Here is a 17,787-nt window from a genome sequence, read left to right as displayed (position 1 = left end):
CATGCACACGTGCTATCTGAAGCTGGCATTACAGGTAGGGGTGTGTGTATGCCTGTCCATGCCTGTCCAAGGAGGCCAGAAGAGGTCATTAGATTCCCTGGATCTGGAGTTAGAAGTAGTTGTGCACCAGTCGATTGGGTGCTAGTAACTAAACTCAGACCCTTTGGAAGAGTCGTACATTCTTCTTAACTGTTTAACCAACTCTCACAACCCCAGTTTAGCACAAATCTTTAAGGAATCACCGCTACTTAATTTTTGGTATGGTATCAAAAAATATTCATGTTTATCTAAAATGCTATTATTTCTTTACTACTCTATTTCTTTGTGGGGCTGGATTTTAATATTCTTATACTTAAACTTAAATAAAGCAATAGATTTTTTTAATTTTTTAAAAATATTTATTACATATACAGTGTTCTGCTTGCATGTATACTTGCAAGCCAGAAGAGGGCACTAGATCTCATTACAGATGGTTGTGAGCCACCATGTGGTTGCTGGGAATTGAACTCAGGACCTCTGGAAGAGCAGACAGTGCTCTTAACCTCTGAGCCATCTCTCCAACCCAAAGTAATAGATTTTGAATTATGCAGACGATATGAAAGTCCCAGTTTTTCTCTTAAACTAGATATTATCAGAGATTTATGAAAATATGAAAACAGTGTTGCTCTTCTTACTATATTGGTTTTATCTGCTAGTCCTTTTATTCCACTAGGGCTGTCCTGTGTGTGTGTGGATTTCTGTTAGCTTTTTGTAGCTTAGTCTTTTTCGCCTTAATGAATAACATGCCTACTGAGTAAACAGAAAGATGATTACAGACAGAGGAATGGTGCTTGCTTATGGTAGCTAGTTTGCAAGAATGAGAGGGCACTTGGAGAAAAGGTCCGAGGGCAAGAGGCGTTGTAGCTTTAAGAGAGGCTCTTAGTGAAGGTATGATAAATGAGGAGGGAGCAAATAGCAGTGATGAGCCCAAAAAATAATAGGAGGTGGGTAGAGGGCTAGTGATATAAAGTAGTAGTAAAAGCCCAAGGTGGCCTGGTGCCTCACAAAAGGATGAAAGAGAGGTGGAATATGTTGGCCTATCAGCTGGTTGCTCTTGGTGGATTAGAATAGAATATTTCCCTATTACACTGGTATTCTGTGTCCCGTTGTATAACACACTTGCTTTGTCAAGTGTTAGGGTTATAATCTGTCAGAAAGGTTGTATAAAAGTGCTGTGCATCGATGACCTGAGTCCCATCTCTGGAACCCCTGGTTGAAGGAGAGGACCAACTCCTGAAAGTTGTCCTCTGATCTGTACACATGGGCTGTGGCAAGCACACACATTACAAAATAAAATTTTAAAAATCCTATCACTTACCTAGTTTTCAGAAGACATTGTTTGGGGGCCAGGTATGGTAGTACATGACTGTAATTCTAGCACTTAGAAGGTTGAGGTAGTAGTAGATTTTGAGCTCCAAGCTATCCTGGGCTAGATACAAGGGCTGTCTTTAAAAAACCAAAGCAACAACAAAGGCACTGAACCTAAAGAACTCCTGCTACAAACATACGTTTTAAATAGATACTATTAATTAAAAATAGTTCGAAGATTAGAAAGAATCACAATTCTTCAGTTTTTTTAAACAGTAAAAAAGAGCAGAATGAAAAAGATTAGATTTAAATTTTTTAAAATTTGGGCTATTTAGAAAGTCTCTTCCTGAAGGTAATTGTGATTCTTTTGTTTTTGAGACAGTTTTATGTAGTCCTGTCTTAAACTTATTTTGTAGCCCTTTATGACCTTCAACCTCCTATTTCTACTAAGATTCCAGGCATGTAGCACTATTTCTGGCATTATAATTATGATAGTTTAATATAAATATTGGTGGTCATGTGTGCTTATATGAATGACATTTAAACATGCCCTTGTGTAGCCAGCTCAGGTTGATTTTGAATTCAACTCATGTAGTCAAAGATGACTTTAAATTTCTGCTATCATTACCGGCATATATCACCACTCCAGGACTATGAGGTACTCAGGATTGAAGCCAGGGCTTCATGTATGCTGGGCAAGTACTACCAACTCTAAATTTTGGTTTTTAAAATTTTAATTTGTGGGGTGTGTGTGGGTGTGCATGTACATACGTACATATGCGCGTGCGCACAGAGTCACACACACAAACCACCAGAAAAGGAAATTGGATCCCCTAGAGCTAGAGTTAGAGATAGTTGTGAGCTAACCCATATGGGTACTTCGTGGGAACTGAACAGAGCAGCAGTTTCTTTTTTTTTTTTTTTTTTTTTTGGTTTTTTTTTTTTGGTTTTTCGAGACAGGGTTTCTCTGGTTTTTGGAGCCTATCCTGGAACTAGTTCTTGTAGACCAGGCTGGTCTCGAGGTCTCGAACTCACAGAGATCCGCCTGCCTCTGCCTCCCAAGTGCTGGGATTAAAGGCGTGCGCCACCACCGCCTGGCCAGCAGTTTCTTTTAACTGCTGAGCTATCTATTTGTAATTTTAATTGTTCTTCTTTTAACTGAGTGATTCTTTTTGGTTTGTCAAGACAGGGTTTCTCTGTGTAGCCCTGGCTGTCCTGGAACTCACTCTGTAGACCAGGCTGGCCTTGAACTTACAGAGATCTGCCTACCTCCACATCCAAAGTGCTGGGGTTAAAGGTGTTTGCCATACCTTTAATGTATATCACAGCCTGGTATACACACACACACACACACACACACACACACACACACACACGTCTATTTAAAATGTTACACTGAAAGAATTTATTTAACATATTCATTTTCAGTTGGCCGTGGTGTACATGCCTTTAAATCCCAGCTCTCAGGCAGACTGATCTGGTGGTCAACCTGGTCTACATAGTGAGGTCTAGGTCAGCCACAACTGTATGGACAATAGGCTCTGTCTCAAAAAGCAAAACAATATCAACAGATCTCCAAGAGTATGATATGTATGGGTAATAAAGTTTGAAAACATTTTTCTAAAAAAAAAAAGAAAAAGAAAAAAAGAAACATTTCAATTAATACATTCTAAATTTTATGTAAAATATGTAAAAATTGAATATAGGTTCTCTAGAAGTACAGTAGAAGAACTTTGTCCTGTGTAATCATGGGAACACTTCAGAAATTTTAAGTGTATTTTTTTGGTGTTTATGATTCTACAAGTGCATCCACTAAGACAGAATTCTTAAATCTTGGGGTTTAGGATTTATATAAGGGCTAGGGCTGGAGGTAGGAAGAGCATTTGCCTAGCATTTTTTCCCTCCCAAGACATGATCTCACTGTGTAGCTCTAGATCAATCTGGCTTTGAACTCACAGAAATGTGCCTGTTTTTGCCTTAGAAATACTGGGATCAAAGGTATGTGACACCCTCTCTACAAAGAGAAGAATTTGCAGCCAGGCAGTGGTGACTCATACTATTTAATCCCAGGCAGGTGTATCTCTGAGTTCAAGGCCAACAATGGTCCACAGAGCAAGTTCCAGGACAGCCAGGGCTAAGAGAAAAGCCCTGTCTCTAAAACCCAAACACACACACACACACACACACACACACACACACACACACACGGACTTGACTTGTATTGCGCTAGGTCAAAGAGTGATTAGTCATTTACACTGCATTAAAAAAATTTTTTATTTTAATTTTTTTCTTGATATTTATTGAGCTCTACATTTTTCTCTGCTCCCCTCCCTGTGTCTCCCCTCCCCCTTCAATCCTCCTCCAAGGTCCCCATGCTCCCAATTTACTCAGGAGATCTTGTCTTTTTCTACTTTCTACTTCACTAAGTCACTCTTAGTGTCCGCATTGTTGTCTAAGTTCTCTGGGATTGTGGTTTGTAGGCTGGCTTTCTTTGCTTTATGTTTAAAAACCACTTATGAGTGAGTACATGTGATAATTGTCTTTCTGTGTCTGGGTTACCTCACTCAAAATAATGTTTTCTAGCTCCATCCATTTTCCTGCAAAATTCAAGCTGTCGTTATTTTTTTCTGCTGTGTAGTACTCCATTGTGTAAATGTACCACATTTTTCTTATTCATTCTTTGATTCAGGGGCATTTAGGTTGTTTCCAAGTTCTGGTAATGACAAACAAAGCTGCTATGAACATAGTTGAGCACATGTCCTTGTGGCACAATTGAGCATCCTTTGGATATATACCCAAAAGTGGTATTACTGGGTCTTGAGGAAGGTTGTTTCCTAATTTTCTGAGAAATCACCACACTGATACCCAAAGGGGCTGTACCAGCTTGCATTCCCACCAGCAGTGCAGAAGTGTTCCCCTTTCCCCACATCCTCTCCAGCATAAGTTGTCATTATGTTTTTGATCGTAGCCATTCTTTTTTTTTTTAAGATTTTATTTTATTTATTTATTTATTTATTTATTTATTTATTTATTTATTTATTAATTATGTATGCCTGCAGGCCAGGAGAGGGCGCCAGATCTCATTACAGATGCTTGTGAGCCACCATGTGGTTGCTGGGAATTGAACTCAGGTCCTCTGGAAGAACAGTCAATGTTCTTAACCACTGAGCCATCTCTCCAGCCCGATCTTGGCCATTCTTACAGGTGTAAGATGGAATCCCAGAGTTGTTTTGATTTGCATTTCTCTGATGACTAAGGATGTTGAACATTTCTTTAAGTGTCTTTCATCCATTTTAGATTCCTCTGTTGAGAGTTCTCTGTTTAGGTCTGTACTCCATTTTCTTTTTTGGATTATGTATTCTTTTGGTATCCAATTTCTTGAGTTCTTTTTATAATTTGGAGATCAGACCTCTGTCTGATGTGGGGTTAGTGAAGATCTTTTCCCATTCTGTAGGCTGTCGTTTTGTCTTGTTGACCGTGTCCTTTGCTTTACAGAAACTTTTCAGTTTCAGGAGGTCCCATTTACTAATTGTTTCTCTCAGTGTTTGTGCTGCTGGGGTCATATTTAGGAAGTGGTTCCCTGTGCCAATGCATTCAAGTGTACTTCCCATTTTCTCTTCTATAAGGTTCAGTGTGGCTGGCTTTATGTTGAGGTCTTTGATCCATTTGGACTTGAGTTTTGTGCATGGCGATTGATATGGGTCTATTTTAATTTTTCTACATGTTGATATCCAGTTATGCCAGCACCACTTGTTAAATATGCTTTCTTTTTTCCATTTGTATTTTTTGCTTCTTTGTCAAAGATCAGGTGTTCGAAGATGTGTGGATTGATATCCGGGTCTTCTGTTCAGTTCCATTGGTCCTCCTGTCTGTTCTTATGCCAATACCAGACTGTTTTTAGTACTGTAGCTCTGTAGTAAAGTTTGAAGTCAGGGATTGTGATGCCTTCAGAAGTTCTTTTATTGTACAGGGTTGTTTTGGCTATTCTGGGTTTTTTGCTTTTCTAAATGAAGTTGAATACTGTTCTTTTGAGGTTTTTGAGAAATTTTGCTGGGATTTTGCTGGGCATTGTGTTGAATCTGTAGATTGCTTTTGGTAAGATTGCCATTTTTACTATGTTATTTCTGCCTACCCAAGAGCCATGGGAGATATTTCCACTTTGAACTTTTCTTCAAAGATTTAAATTTCTTGTCATACAAATCTTCCACTTGTTTGGTTAGAGTTACTCCGAGATATTTTATGCTATTTGTGGCTATTGTGAAGGGTGTTGATTCTCTGACTTCTTCCTCAGCCCTTTTATCGTCTGTGTACAGGAGGGCTACTGATTTTTTTGGTTTTTCGAGATAGGGTTTCATCTGTACCTTTGGAGCGTGTCCTTGCACTAGCTCTTGTAGACCAGGCTGGCCTCGAACTCACAGAGATCCGCCTGTCTCTGCCTCCCAAGTGCTGGGATTAAAGGCATGTGCCACCACCGCCCGGCTCCCTTTTTATTTTCTTTTTGGTTTTGTTTTTCAAGGCAGGTTTCACTGTGTAACTGTGGCTGTCCTGAAATTTAGTAATTTATTTTTTATTTTTGTGCGCTTTGGTGTTCTTGCTTTCATCTATGCTTGTGTGAGGGTGTCAGATCCCCTGGAACTGGAGTCACAGACAGTTATGAGCTGCCATGTGGGTGCTGGGAATTGAACTCAGTTTCTCTGGAAGAGCTGCCCGTGCTCTTTAATTGCTGAGCCATCTCTCCAGCTCTATTTTTTTCCTTATTTTTAGGCATTATTAAAAATATGAATGTTTTAAAATACATATGGGGCTGTAGAGACGACTCAGTGGTTAAAAACATTGACTGATTCTTTTGAAAGGACAGAGGTTCAGTTCCCAGAACCCATGTAGTGGCTCATAACTGTCTATAACTCTAGCTTCAGGGCATCTGGTACTCTCTCCTGGCCACATGCTACATGAACTTATATTGTAGGGAAAGATTACATACACACAAAATAAAGCAAGAATGCTTATATAAAGAATATCTTTAGAATATTATTCAAAATTAATGTTTTAATTTTTTTTTTTTACCAATTCTGTTTTTCTTCTACAGCCCCTAAAAGACGAAGGCCTGCACGTTCAATATTTGATGGTTTCCGAGATTTTCAAACTGAAACTAGTAGGTATTTGTGAGCTAGTCTCTCAGCTCCATCTTCCATTCCACTTCCTTTCTGTTACAATGAAAAGAATGTTTAGTATTTGTCTTCATTACTTTGAGGATTCCCCATGTTTAAAAAGTGAAATAATAGCGACATCAAAATGTTGGGTAAAGATACTGGCTAGTTTGATCTCCAGGATCCACATGATGAAAAGAGAGAAACTGACTCCTGCAAGCTCTACTTTGACTCCACATATGTACCATGACATACACACATGTACATGTATGTACAGACACTGTCCTAGTTAGGGTTACTGTTGCTATAATGAAACACTATGATCATGCACAACTTAGGGAGGTGTCAAAGACCAGCATCAACAAAACTTGTATGGTCTAGGGTAAGAATATGGTTAGAATTAATAAGTAAAAAAGAAACAGAGATGTAAGAGAAATAAGAGAGAAACATAAGGGGAGGGAGGAGGCAACAGACTTCATTACCATGATATAAGGAACAGACTTGAATTCTCCGACCTTTGGTCCAGATGGAGTGGTTCCACCTCTACACCCAAAATACTAATCACCCTGGGCCAGAATCTCTCATTTGTAGCCACACTTGTCGTCAACAACTTTGAGAGAGCAAAAATAAGCTCAAAGTCTCTGACCTCCAGTCATGGTGGAGCAGGATCACAACTGTGGGTCCCCACAGGGAGAAAAGGGTTTACTTGGCTCATACTTCATGTCAGGACAAGAACTCAAACAGGGAAGGAACTTGGAGGAAGGAGCTGATGCAGAGGCCATGGAAAGGTGCTGCTCACTGGCTTGATCCCCATGGCTTGCTTAGCCTGCTTTCTTGTAGAACCAAGGACCACTAGCCTAGGGGTGGTACCACCCACGATTGGTTGGGCCCTCCCCCATCAATCACTAATTAAGAAAATGTACTACAGCAGTGTTTCTCAACATGTGGTCACAATCGCTTGGGGGAGGGGTATCCTGAATATCAGATATTTGCATTATAGCTAGTAACAATACAAATACAGTTATGAAGTAGCAATGAAAATAATTTTATGACTTGGGGGTCACCACAACATGAAGAACTGTATTAAAGGGTTACAGCATTAGGAAAGTTGAGGACCATTGCCCTACTGGCTTGCCTGTAGCCAGCCTAGTGTTACAGAGTCATTTTCTTGAGTCTCCTTACTCTTTGACGATTCTAGCTTGACAAGTTGACACAAAACTAGTCAGCACGGTTCATAACTTTCTGTGGTACAGCGCAGAAGTGTCTCAGAAGTATACTTTTAAGAGTCTAAAGAAAGGACAAATTTGTTCATTTATTTGTTGGGGGTGGTGTGTAGGCCATGTTATGTGTGTGTTCTCTAACAAGAGAATAGCTTATTGTAGTTAATTCCTACCACATGGGCCCTGGGGATTGAACTCAGGCCATCAGGTTTGGCAGCAAGTATCCTGACTTTCTGAACCATCTAGCTGGCCCAGGACAGCTGTTTTTTAGATAATACATGACAAATGCTTGGTCTGTATCTGGTGTTGTATCTGTGCCCTTTTAAGGCAAGGATAGGTCCAATAACTTTGTAAAAAGTTGAAAGAAAAGGCTTGTTATCAAAGGAATCTGTGCTTTTCTAGTAGATGGGGACAGCAGTGTCTATAACCTCTACTGCAAGCTTACAGACTGGGAGATAGCTGCATTCGATGGGTTAGGGTCATTATCAAAACTAGAAAGATGATTCTGAAAGCTTTCTTCTGTGTTATGAATATGTGAAAGAGTTTACTTTGGTGAGGGATGTGTGTGTGTGTGTGTATTATTTTGCTGGGGACAAACAGGGCCTTGAATATTCTAGGCAAGCAAACATTCTACCCCTCAGGTGTATCCTTATCTCAAGGTGAATTCGGTTTTGTTTTAAATGGTGCTGGGCACTAAATGGGGGCCTGTGTGTACTAGATAAGTACTGAGCTAGATCCCCAGCTCAGCCGCCTTTCCTTCTTACTGTGAGACAGACAATTTCTTACAAGGTTGTTCAGATTGGACTTGAACTCACTCTGTGGTTCAGGTTTTTTGTTTTTTGAGACAGGGTTTCTCTGTGTAACAACTTTGACTATCTTGGAATTTAATTTGTAGAACAGGCTAACATTGAACTCACAGAAGTCTGCCTCTGCCCCCTGAGTGCTGGGGTTAAAGCCAGGTGCTGCCACACGTGACTGAACTTCTTGTGTTAGCCTAAGTCTGCACTACTAGGCCTGGCCCAACATGACTATTTGTAACTAATTTAATTTTCTACTTTTATCCTTTGGCTAGGGAACAACACAAACTCCTGAAATATTTTTTTGCCCCTCTTTGTATTTTTTTTTTTAAGTCATTTGCTTTTTGAAGCTAAGCATACTGTTCAGTAATTCTTTCAGTCAATATAAGGTCTTTTGTTTATTATGGAATTTAACACTTTCATTTTATGACTAATTAAAACTTTTCCCATCCTTCTGTATTGCAGTTAGGCAAGAACAGGAATTAAGAAATGGAGGAGCAATAGATAAGAAACTCACCACCCTTGCAGATCTGTTCCGGCCACCAATTGACTTGATGCACAAAGGCAGCTTTGAAACAGTAAGTTTTTGGAGATTGTATACTAAACCTATGAACTGGTTTACAATTTTAGTTTGTCTTTTTTTTTCCCCCTCTTTCCTCTTTCTTGAGACAGGGTCTTACCGTGTAACCTGGCCATATTATATTGACCATGCTGGCCTCAAAATCAGAGGTGGGTCTGCCTCTACCTTCTCTGTGTGCCACCATGCCTTTTTAATTCAATTTTATTTTTTTTCAGTATATAGAGAATTGGTATCCTAACTATTTCTGCATAATATACTTATGGGTTGCACTGGGTTATATTTTTACTGGCAATAAATGACTAACATTTTAACAACAGTGTATAAGGTTGATTATTTTGAGAGCCTTTGACTAGCCTTGTGTGGCATCATTGTAGAACCTCTACCACTTTGAAAGCTTCTTTTTATAAACTTAGTTTTGTAAATGTATGTATCTTTTACTATTGCTAAGTATGTAGTATAATGTTTATTAACCATTTATAAATTGTTTGTGTTTCTCTTTTGCCTATATTGTAGTTTCCCTCTTATCTTCAGTTTTGATTAGGTTTAATTTGCATGAAATCTCAAAATATTAAATGGAAAGTTCCAGACATAAAAGTTGTTATGGTGTTTTGTTGTTGTTGTTTGTTCGATTGTTTTGTTTTTGAGACAGGTTTTCTCTGTTTTCTTTGGAGCCTGTCCTGGAACTCACTCTGTAGACCAGGCTGGCCTTGAACTCATAGAGATCACCTGCCTCTACCTCATGGGTAGAGTGCTAGGATTAAAGGCATGCACCACCTGGCCGAAAATTGGTATGTTTTAAGTGATGCACTCTTCTAAGTAGTGTGATGAAATCTTGCCATCTACTCAGGACAATGTATCTATATAATATCTGTTACCTATCTGTTTATCATTTAGTTAGCTGATCTGGGCTTATATAAATTGATCAACTTGCTGGGGTGGTAGTGGTGCATGCCTAGCACTAGGGAAGCCAAGGCAGGGGTATCTCTAAGTTCAAGGCTAGCCTGATCTTCAGATTGAGTTCTAGGACACCTGTGGCTACCCAGAGAAGAAACCTTGTCTTGGAAAAACAAAAACAAAAAAAGTTGCTCAACTTATAATAACCCAAAACTTAACTAGTGAGTTGGCAATTGGGTATATCATAGACAAACTATAAAGTTTTTCCTATAATTAAAAGGGTGATAATTCTTGGTTTATAGTAAAAATAAATTATCCATGAAATTGTGAAGAAGGGACTTCTTCAAAAGAATTTTGAACTACTTTTCCTGTCATATTCGACATTGTAAAAGTCTGGTCTCCATGTGGCAGTGCTTAGTTAGAATGGATAACTCATTAAATTTGTATTGTTTTTTGTTATTTGTGGTTTCATGATGATGGAAGTCACAAAATATCCACACCAGTTCAGAATTATGAATAATAAAAGGGTTATTTATTTAAGGGAAAACTTACAGATCACTGTCCTAGATAACAGTTCTCTGCATGAACAAAAACAGAGTCTAGCAGCCAGAAGCAAGAGAGCGGAGCGCATATTTTACAGCTCTTTTACAGTATAAGAGACCATGCCCAGGTGGGCTGGTATCTTAAAGGCTATTGGCTGAAGGAGCAGAATGTGCTCCCACAGCAGTTTCAGATAAGTACTGGGGATATTAGAAATATATCTGGATCCAATTACAAAATATATTCTTTCCCCAGTTCTTCCTAGCTTTATCTTTTCTAAACCCAAAGCAAAACTTCCTGGGGCAGTTTACTTGATTGTCTGCTAACTTTTAAGCAAAGCTAGGGGAATATGTTCCCTTCTCACCACAGTGATAGTGACTGTCGTTGAGAAACAGCAGTAGGAGCTGGAGAGATGGCTTAGCACTAAGAGCATTAGCTGCTCCTGCAGAGGATCCGGTTCAGTTTCCAGCACCCAGATGGTGACTTACAACTGCAGTTCTAGGGGATCCAGACCCTCTTCTGGTCTCCACAGATAGCAAGCATGTACATAAACTCCTAAACATGCATTCAAACATATAAAATTAAACAAACCTTTAAAAACAAACAAACAAGTAAATAAAACAAAACTATCACATTTTCAAGATACTTAGTATTTCCAGAGAGGATTTGCTGGCTGGTAAGACTGTTGAATGTGGGGTTCCAACAGTTAGGTCAAAGCCAATATTTCCCTTTCTCTAAAGGAGCAGAATCAAGACTATTGTGCACATAGTATTACAGGAAAAAAAAATAAAAATAAGGGATTTACTAGGTTGACTTAATGATATCCACTGGTAGTTCAACAGTAACTGTTTGTATACTTGAGCTGCTCAATCCAAAAAGTAGGCTGCTTCAGCCATTCTGTCTGGTGTTGAAGGCCTAGAAACTCCCTGGAGAGCTGAAGTCTGATGATGACAATGGCCACATGTGTACACTGAGAAAGAAAGGGGCTTACAGGGATATATGCACTTACTTCCTCCAATTTTCATTCATTCAGTGGCTGGTGCCAACCAACTTCTGGGTGGGCCTTTCTTCTCAGTCCTAAAGGTTTGTGTTCTCTAAAGTGCAATTCCACCAGTTCTGATTTCTCCTAATTCACTCAACTTGATAGCTGTCACAAGGATTATGTATATGCAAAATAATAATGTGTAAACGAAAAAAAACTATGTCATTTAAAGATTTATTATTTATATGTATATGTATGCATATATATGTATTGCATGACGTTGTCCCCTGAGACCAGAAGAGGGCATCAGATCCTCTGGAGATGTGACCCACTGGGGATAGGTGCTGGGAACCAAACTCCATTCCTCTGCAAGAGTGTCAAGTACTTTTATATTCTGACCCATATCGCCAGCCTCTAGATATCATTTTATTTATTATTTGATATTTTATTCTTTCTTATTTTGGCAACAGAGTTTGAAACAGGGTCTCTCTATATAGCCCTTGCTGTCCTGAAGCTCTGAACTCAGAACTCCACCTGCCTCTGCCTACCCAGTGCTGCTACCCAGTTTACAACAAGGTGTGAACCACCCACACCCTGTTAGAATTCATTACAGTGTATTTTAATCATATTCATTCCCTATTCCCCTAACTCCTCCCAGCTTCACATTTCCCACCTGGGTACTCCCTCTCAACTTTTGTAGCCTCTGTCCCTGCCTTGTCTAAAACCACCAAGACCAATTTGTTCTACCCTTACACAGAATGGTCCAGGGGAGCATGGAGCATCCACTGGAACATGGTCACTCTATCAGGAATGACGCTCCTAAAATTGACTTTTTCTGCCCTGGCTGTCTTGCAACTGTCTCTGTAGACCAGATTAACTCAAACTCAGAGATCCTCCTGCCTCTGCCGCGTAAGTGCTAGGATTAAAGGTGTGTGCCACCACTGCTTGGCTAGAAACTATTTTTTTTTTTAATCAATGTTTAACTTTACTTTTACAGGCCAAAGAGTGTGGCCAGATGCAGAATAAGTGGCTGATGATAAACATTCAAAATGTGCAAGACTTTGCATGCCAGTGCCTCAACCGTGATGTGTGGAGCAATGAAGCTGTGAAGAATATTATCCGGGAACATTTCATTTTCTGGCAGGTAAGAAGGACAGTTAATTAAAAATTTGGTAATATTTTTGTAGTGTGGGATGTTGTTGAGGAGGAATGGTGTTACAAACTGGGAAAAGTGAATTCATTTATTCACATTTATTCAGTTACCTTTGATGGTTAAATATGTGATGCTCATGCTTCAGGAGCATCTGACAGTCAGTCTATGGCTGTGCAATTCAGTAGAAAAACTGTAAATACCACCTGAAAAGGTTCAAAGGATACAGGTGAAATTAACATTAATATTCTTTAAATCAATAGATTATATATATATATATATATATATATATATATATATATAAATTAACATTTTAATGTCAGGATCTGTGGGTGTTAAATTCTTAAGATATAGTATGTAATTCATGCTTAGTACATGGAATTAGTCAATTTCAACTATTTAATATCCATACAAGACAAATGGCCATGTGAAAAACATTTTAGAACTTTGGAAAAACATTAAAACTTGTGTTTTAGCTTGAGTTTGCTACTCTTTTACTGTGCGTTCTTAGCTTAATATTCCTCCATGTTCAGATGTAATATCTTTTCGTGTAAATTATCTAGTTAAGTTAAACTAGGTAGCTTGCCTCTAACTTCCCTTTTGTTTTACTTTTCTTGTTTGGTTGGAGTTTTTTGTTTTGTTTGTTTGTTTGGAAGAGGCTTACTGCTGGGGATTCAACCTGGGTCCTCCTGCAAGCTAGGCAAATGCTCCACCATTAAGATAATCTCCATCCTCCTTTTTAGTTCTTTAGTTGTTTTTTTTTCCAGATGTGGTTTCTCTGTATAGTCCTGGCTGTCCTGGAACTCACTCTGTAGATCAGGTTTACCTTGAACTCAGAGATCAAGCTGCCTTTGCCTCCTAAGTGCTGGGATTAAAGGTGTGTGCCACTAGGGTCCACTCCTTTTTAGTTTTTGAAACCACTCCAGGTAGCCCTTGAACTTGTGATCCTCTGACCTCAGTCACCTGAGTAGCTGGGGATTATAGCCTAGGTAGACCCAGTTTCAATTTCTAGTTCTTAAAAAGTTACAGAAAATAACAAAGTAAACATAATATTTTCCTTTTCTAAGATATATCACTACTGATGCTATTAATTTACCTGTTTGTATTTTACAGTCTGATAAATCCAGTGGGATTTCTGTGTTTTTTTTTTTTAACTATTGTTATTATAAGTTTGCGTGTATATACTGGATGGCTGTGTGGTGTGGAGGATTGAGGATAACTTTTGGAAATTGGTGTTCTCCTTCCGTTATAGGTTCTGGGGATCAAACTAAAGTGGTCAGACTTTTGCTGCAACACTTTGACCTGATGAGTCATCTTGCTGGCCTCTGAGATTGGTGTTTTTTGAGTTTTTGTTTTGGTTTGGTTTGGTTTGGTTTTTGTTTTTTTTTTTTTTTTTGAGACGGGATTTCTCTGTGTTACCCTGACTGTCCTGGAACTCACTCTGTAGACCAGGCTGGCTTTGAACTTGCAGAGATCCACCTGCTTCCGCCTCCTGAGATTAAAGGTGTGTGCCACCACTGCTTAGCTCTGTGATTGTTTTTAATGACAGAATTTCTTTTATTTTATTCAAATATTGAACATCTCTGCCTAGTAAAATGTTGGGCTTTCAAATTTATAATCTTAATATATTGTGATTTATTAAAATACATTTTCTATGCCAGGCATAGTGAGAATGCCTTTCTCTGTGAGTTCAAGGACAACCTGGTCTACATAGTAAACTCCAGGACAGCCAGAGCTATATAGTGAGATCCTGTCTCCAAAATAAACCAAACCAAACAAACAGAAAAATCATAGATGGACAAATACTTGAAAAGAAAAAGTTAGTACCTCTTTTGAAGTGAGGAAGGAGGAGGAATAGGTTTGTTGTTCATAATGGAGTTTTTAGAAGGGACTGGGAGTAAGTCCATACCTGATCTTACTTCTCTTTTCACATGGGAATGAAAACAAAGCATGTTTTTCAAAGGCTTATATGGGGAATCCATTGCTGTTAGTGGGTAACATTGCTTTTTATATTACTGACTTAACAGGTTTATCATGACAGTGAGGAAGGTCAGAGATACATACAGTTTTATAAATTAGGGGATTTCCCCTATGTTTCCATCTTGGACCCACGGACAGGTAAGTTACATCCAATTACAGCCTTTAAACTATCATTTATTTTTCACATACATAAATAGTTGATTAATATTTGATTGGGTCTGGCTTTAGCAATGTAATAGTTAAGGAAAGTTTTTTTTTGTGTTTTTTTTGTTTTTTTTTTTTTTTTTTTTTTTTTTGGTTTTTTGTGACAGGGTTTCTCTGTGGTTTTGGAGTCTGTCCTGGAACTAGCTCTTGTAGACCAGGCTGGTCTCGAACTCACAGAGATCCGCCTGTCTCTGCCTCCCGAGTGCTGGGATTAAAGGCGTGCGCCACCACCGCCCGGCCAAAGGAAAGTTTTTATTCCATAATTATGTAAACATCCTTGAATGTGTGTATTTTGGGAGTCTGTTTCTGGCAACTTGAAGGGAAACAGTATTTTGTGTTTGTAGAGTTCTGCTCTTTTTCAGGAAAACTGTTAGGATTATCTCTTTATAAGGGTCTCCCTAGGTTTTTCTATTATAATAAAATCTTAAGATTTTAAGTTTTGTTTTCCTCTAGAGCACTAGAGGGTGAGCTGGTTTCATTATTATATTTTATTTAAATTTTTCTTTGTTTGAATTTCTTTTTCCTAAATTGCTGTAAGTGGTGCCAGCAAATAAGATAGTTTTCCTGTCATGATTGATTCTATCAATGAGTTATCAATTGATTATTGGTTAGGTTATGATGATACTCTGTGACTTCAGCAACTGAAGGATGGGGATATGAATTTGTAACAAATGTTCACTATTCATATGGCAATTATTTAATGAGTATGGTTAGAAGAATTATTGATTTTATATTTACATGTCTTAATTTTTTTTTTAATTTTTAGGTCAGAAGCTAGTAGAGTGGCACCAATTAGATGTATCTTCTTTCTTGGACCAAGTAACAGGGTTTCTGGGTGAACATGGGCAACTGGATGGACTTTCTAGCAGTCCCCCAAAAAAATGTGCCCGATCAGTAAGTATAAGTGACAGACGACTGAATATACCTGTATGTCAGCATTTTATGTGAAACATTTGATGTTAAAATGGTACTTTTAATAATATAAGTAGTGACCAGTTAGTGTTTCTGACTGTACTACTTAGATACTTATTTTTTTGATAGTTTTCTGCAGAAGAATTTCGTCTACTCAGTGAAGTCATAATACATGTATATAACCCCCCACATATATAAATAATTAAAGAATAAGAATGAGACCTAAAAACAAAAGAAAGGAACAATTTAAGTATATAAATCAGGAGAACTGGTGTGGCCAGGCTGCTGATAGAGGGATCTTCCTAAGGCAACTCTGGGAGGACTTTTCAAGCCAAAGTGAAGCAACAGTGGATGTAAGATTTTCACTTGGGATATTATGTGGCATTATTACTGGTGAGATAGCTTTAGGTCCTAGGTTTCTCTGGCTCTCTCAGAGTTTATTTTTACACTTAATCTCTGTAATAGTTATTATGCAAACATCTTTGCTAATTGACATTATGATTAGTTTCAAGTAAAAGCTCTTCAAAGATAAGGCAGTCTTACTTTGGTTATAATTTTGATGGCAATGAGAATAAAATTATCTTTAGAAGTCTATAGGGTATAGTGATAAAAGAAATAGCCCATACTAAAATAAGTACCTAAATTGAATAAGTGAAATTTTTCTGTTTACTTTGGGCGTTTCACATTTCTTTACAAATTTAGAACCAACCTGTTATTTAATACACGGAAACTTATTTTTTTTTTTTTTTTTTTTTTTGGTTTTTTGAGACAAGGTTTCTCTGTGGTTTTTGGAGCCTGTCCTGGAACTAGCTCTTGTAGACCAGGCTGGTCTCGAACTCACAGAGATCCGCCTGCCTCTGCCTCCCAAGTGCTGGGATTAAAGGCGTGCGCCACCACTGCCCAGCTGGAAACTTACTATAATTTTAATTGGAATATTGGAATACACTAGTTCTATGGACATCTAATAATTGAATCTTCAGGTCTGGTAGTATGGAAAATATCTCCCTATTTTTGTGTCTTTAATTTCTGCCAGCAGTATTTTCTTGGTTTTTTTTTTTTTTTTTTTTTTTCTTTTTTGTATTGGCCTCAGAGTACAACCTCAATAAACAAATTTATTGATTTGAATTGCTGTTATGACACATGTTGCTGTTGACTGATATGTATGCATGCATATGTGTTTATATATGTATATAGAGTTTCACATTTTTATTCATTTACTTATTTTTGTGACCCAGTGAGAAATCATTTACAGAAGCATTGACACCTTACCAGTGGCTACACTCCTAAAGAAAATGTCCTTTCCATTCCCGCAAACACGAACTGTTTATTTTAGGGAGAGCTTGTGCCTTTGTAAGTTTTTTCCATGGCAGGGTGTTTATGGTCCATCTTGTGCAGGATTTATACAGGTGATCACAGCCACTGCAATCAGGAATTCAATTTTGTCACTCCCAGAAAATGTCCCTCCACCCATCCTTCACGTCTTACATTCTCTTTGCCTTCTCTTCTATGACATTTCCTGAACTGTGGAGAGGCTGCTATGAACGCTATAGTCCCATTCAGCATTTATTCTCCACACTTTAACCCCTTATGTGTCTTTGCGGTTACCATTGTCCACTGCAAAAAGAAGTTTCTGTAACTGTAGCAACAGCAGCACTAATCTGACTGTTGAAGTCTCTTAGTGCTCCTTCCTGGCTCCTGGAGACTTGTCTGACCACTAGAAGTTCCTCTGTCTGGTTATATAACTCCTTTTAAAATTTGTATTTGTGTGATGTGTATGTGTATGTTCTTCTGTATGGGAGTATGTGTGTGTGTGTGTGTGTGTGTGTGTGTGTGATCGTTCCTTGCCCTCCTTATTCACTGAGGCAGGGTCTCAGTTGAACCCAAAATTCATAAATATGGCTAATCTGGTTAGACAGTTTGCTATGAGAGCCCTCTTGTCTCTGCCTACTGAATGTTAGAATTATAGCCAGGCTGCTACACCCACCGAGCATTTATAAGGGTTCTGGAGATCTGAGCAATAGTCCTCCCACTTTT

At 38.4% G+C, this 17,787-nt stretch overlaps 1 protein-coding gene across 2 annotated transcripts in view; it reads left to right on the top strand.

Moving 5' to 3' along the window:
- Window positions 1-17,787, top strand: part of Ubxn7 (UBX domain protein 7) — a 61,077-nt gene that overhangs the window by 33,582 nt on the left and 9,708 nt on the right. Inside the window, exons 4-8 of one of the 2 annotated variants that reach the window (XM_057764143.1) lie at window positions 6,434-6,499; window positions 8,977-9,089; window positions 12,505-12,651; window positions 14,685-14,775; window positions 15,608-15,735. In XM_057764143.1, the coding sequence (XP_057620126.1) occupies window positions 6,434-6,499; window positions 8,977-9,089; window positions 12,505-12,651; window positions 14,685-14,775; window positions 15,608-15,735 (545 nt within the window). The remainder of the gene's footprint in view (window positions 1-6,433; window positions 6,500-8,976; window positions 9,090-12,504; window positions 12,652-14,684; window positions 14,776-15,607; window positions 15,736-17,787) is intronic. The other variant, XM_057764144.1, reaches the window with a different exon arrangement.

Source organism: Chionomys nivalis, chromosome 3 (genome assembly GCF_950005125.1).
Source record: "Chionomys nivalis chromosome 3, mChiNiv1.1, whole genome shotgun sequence".
NCBI classification, from domain to species: Eukaryota; Metazoa; Chordata; class Mammalia; order Rodentia; family Cricetidae; genus Chionomys; species Chionomys nivalis.
This window is presented reverse-complemented; position numbering and strand designations above follow the sequence as displayed.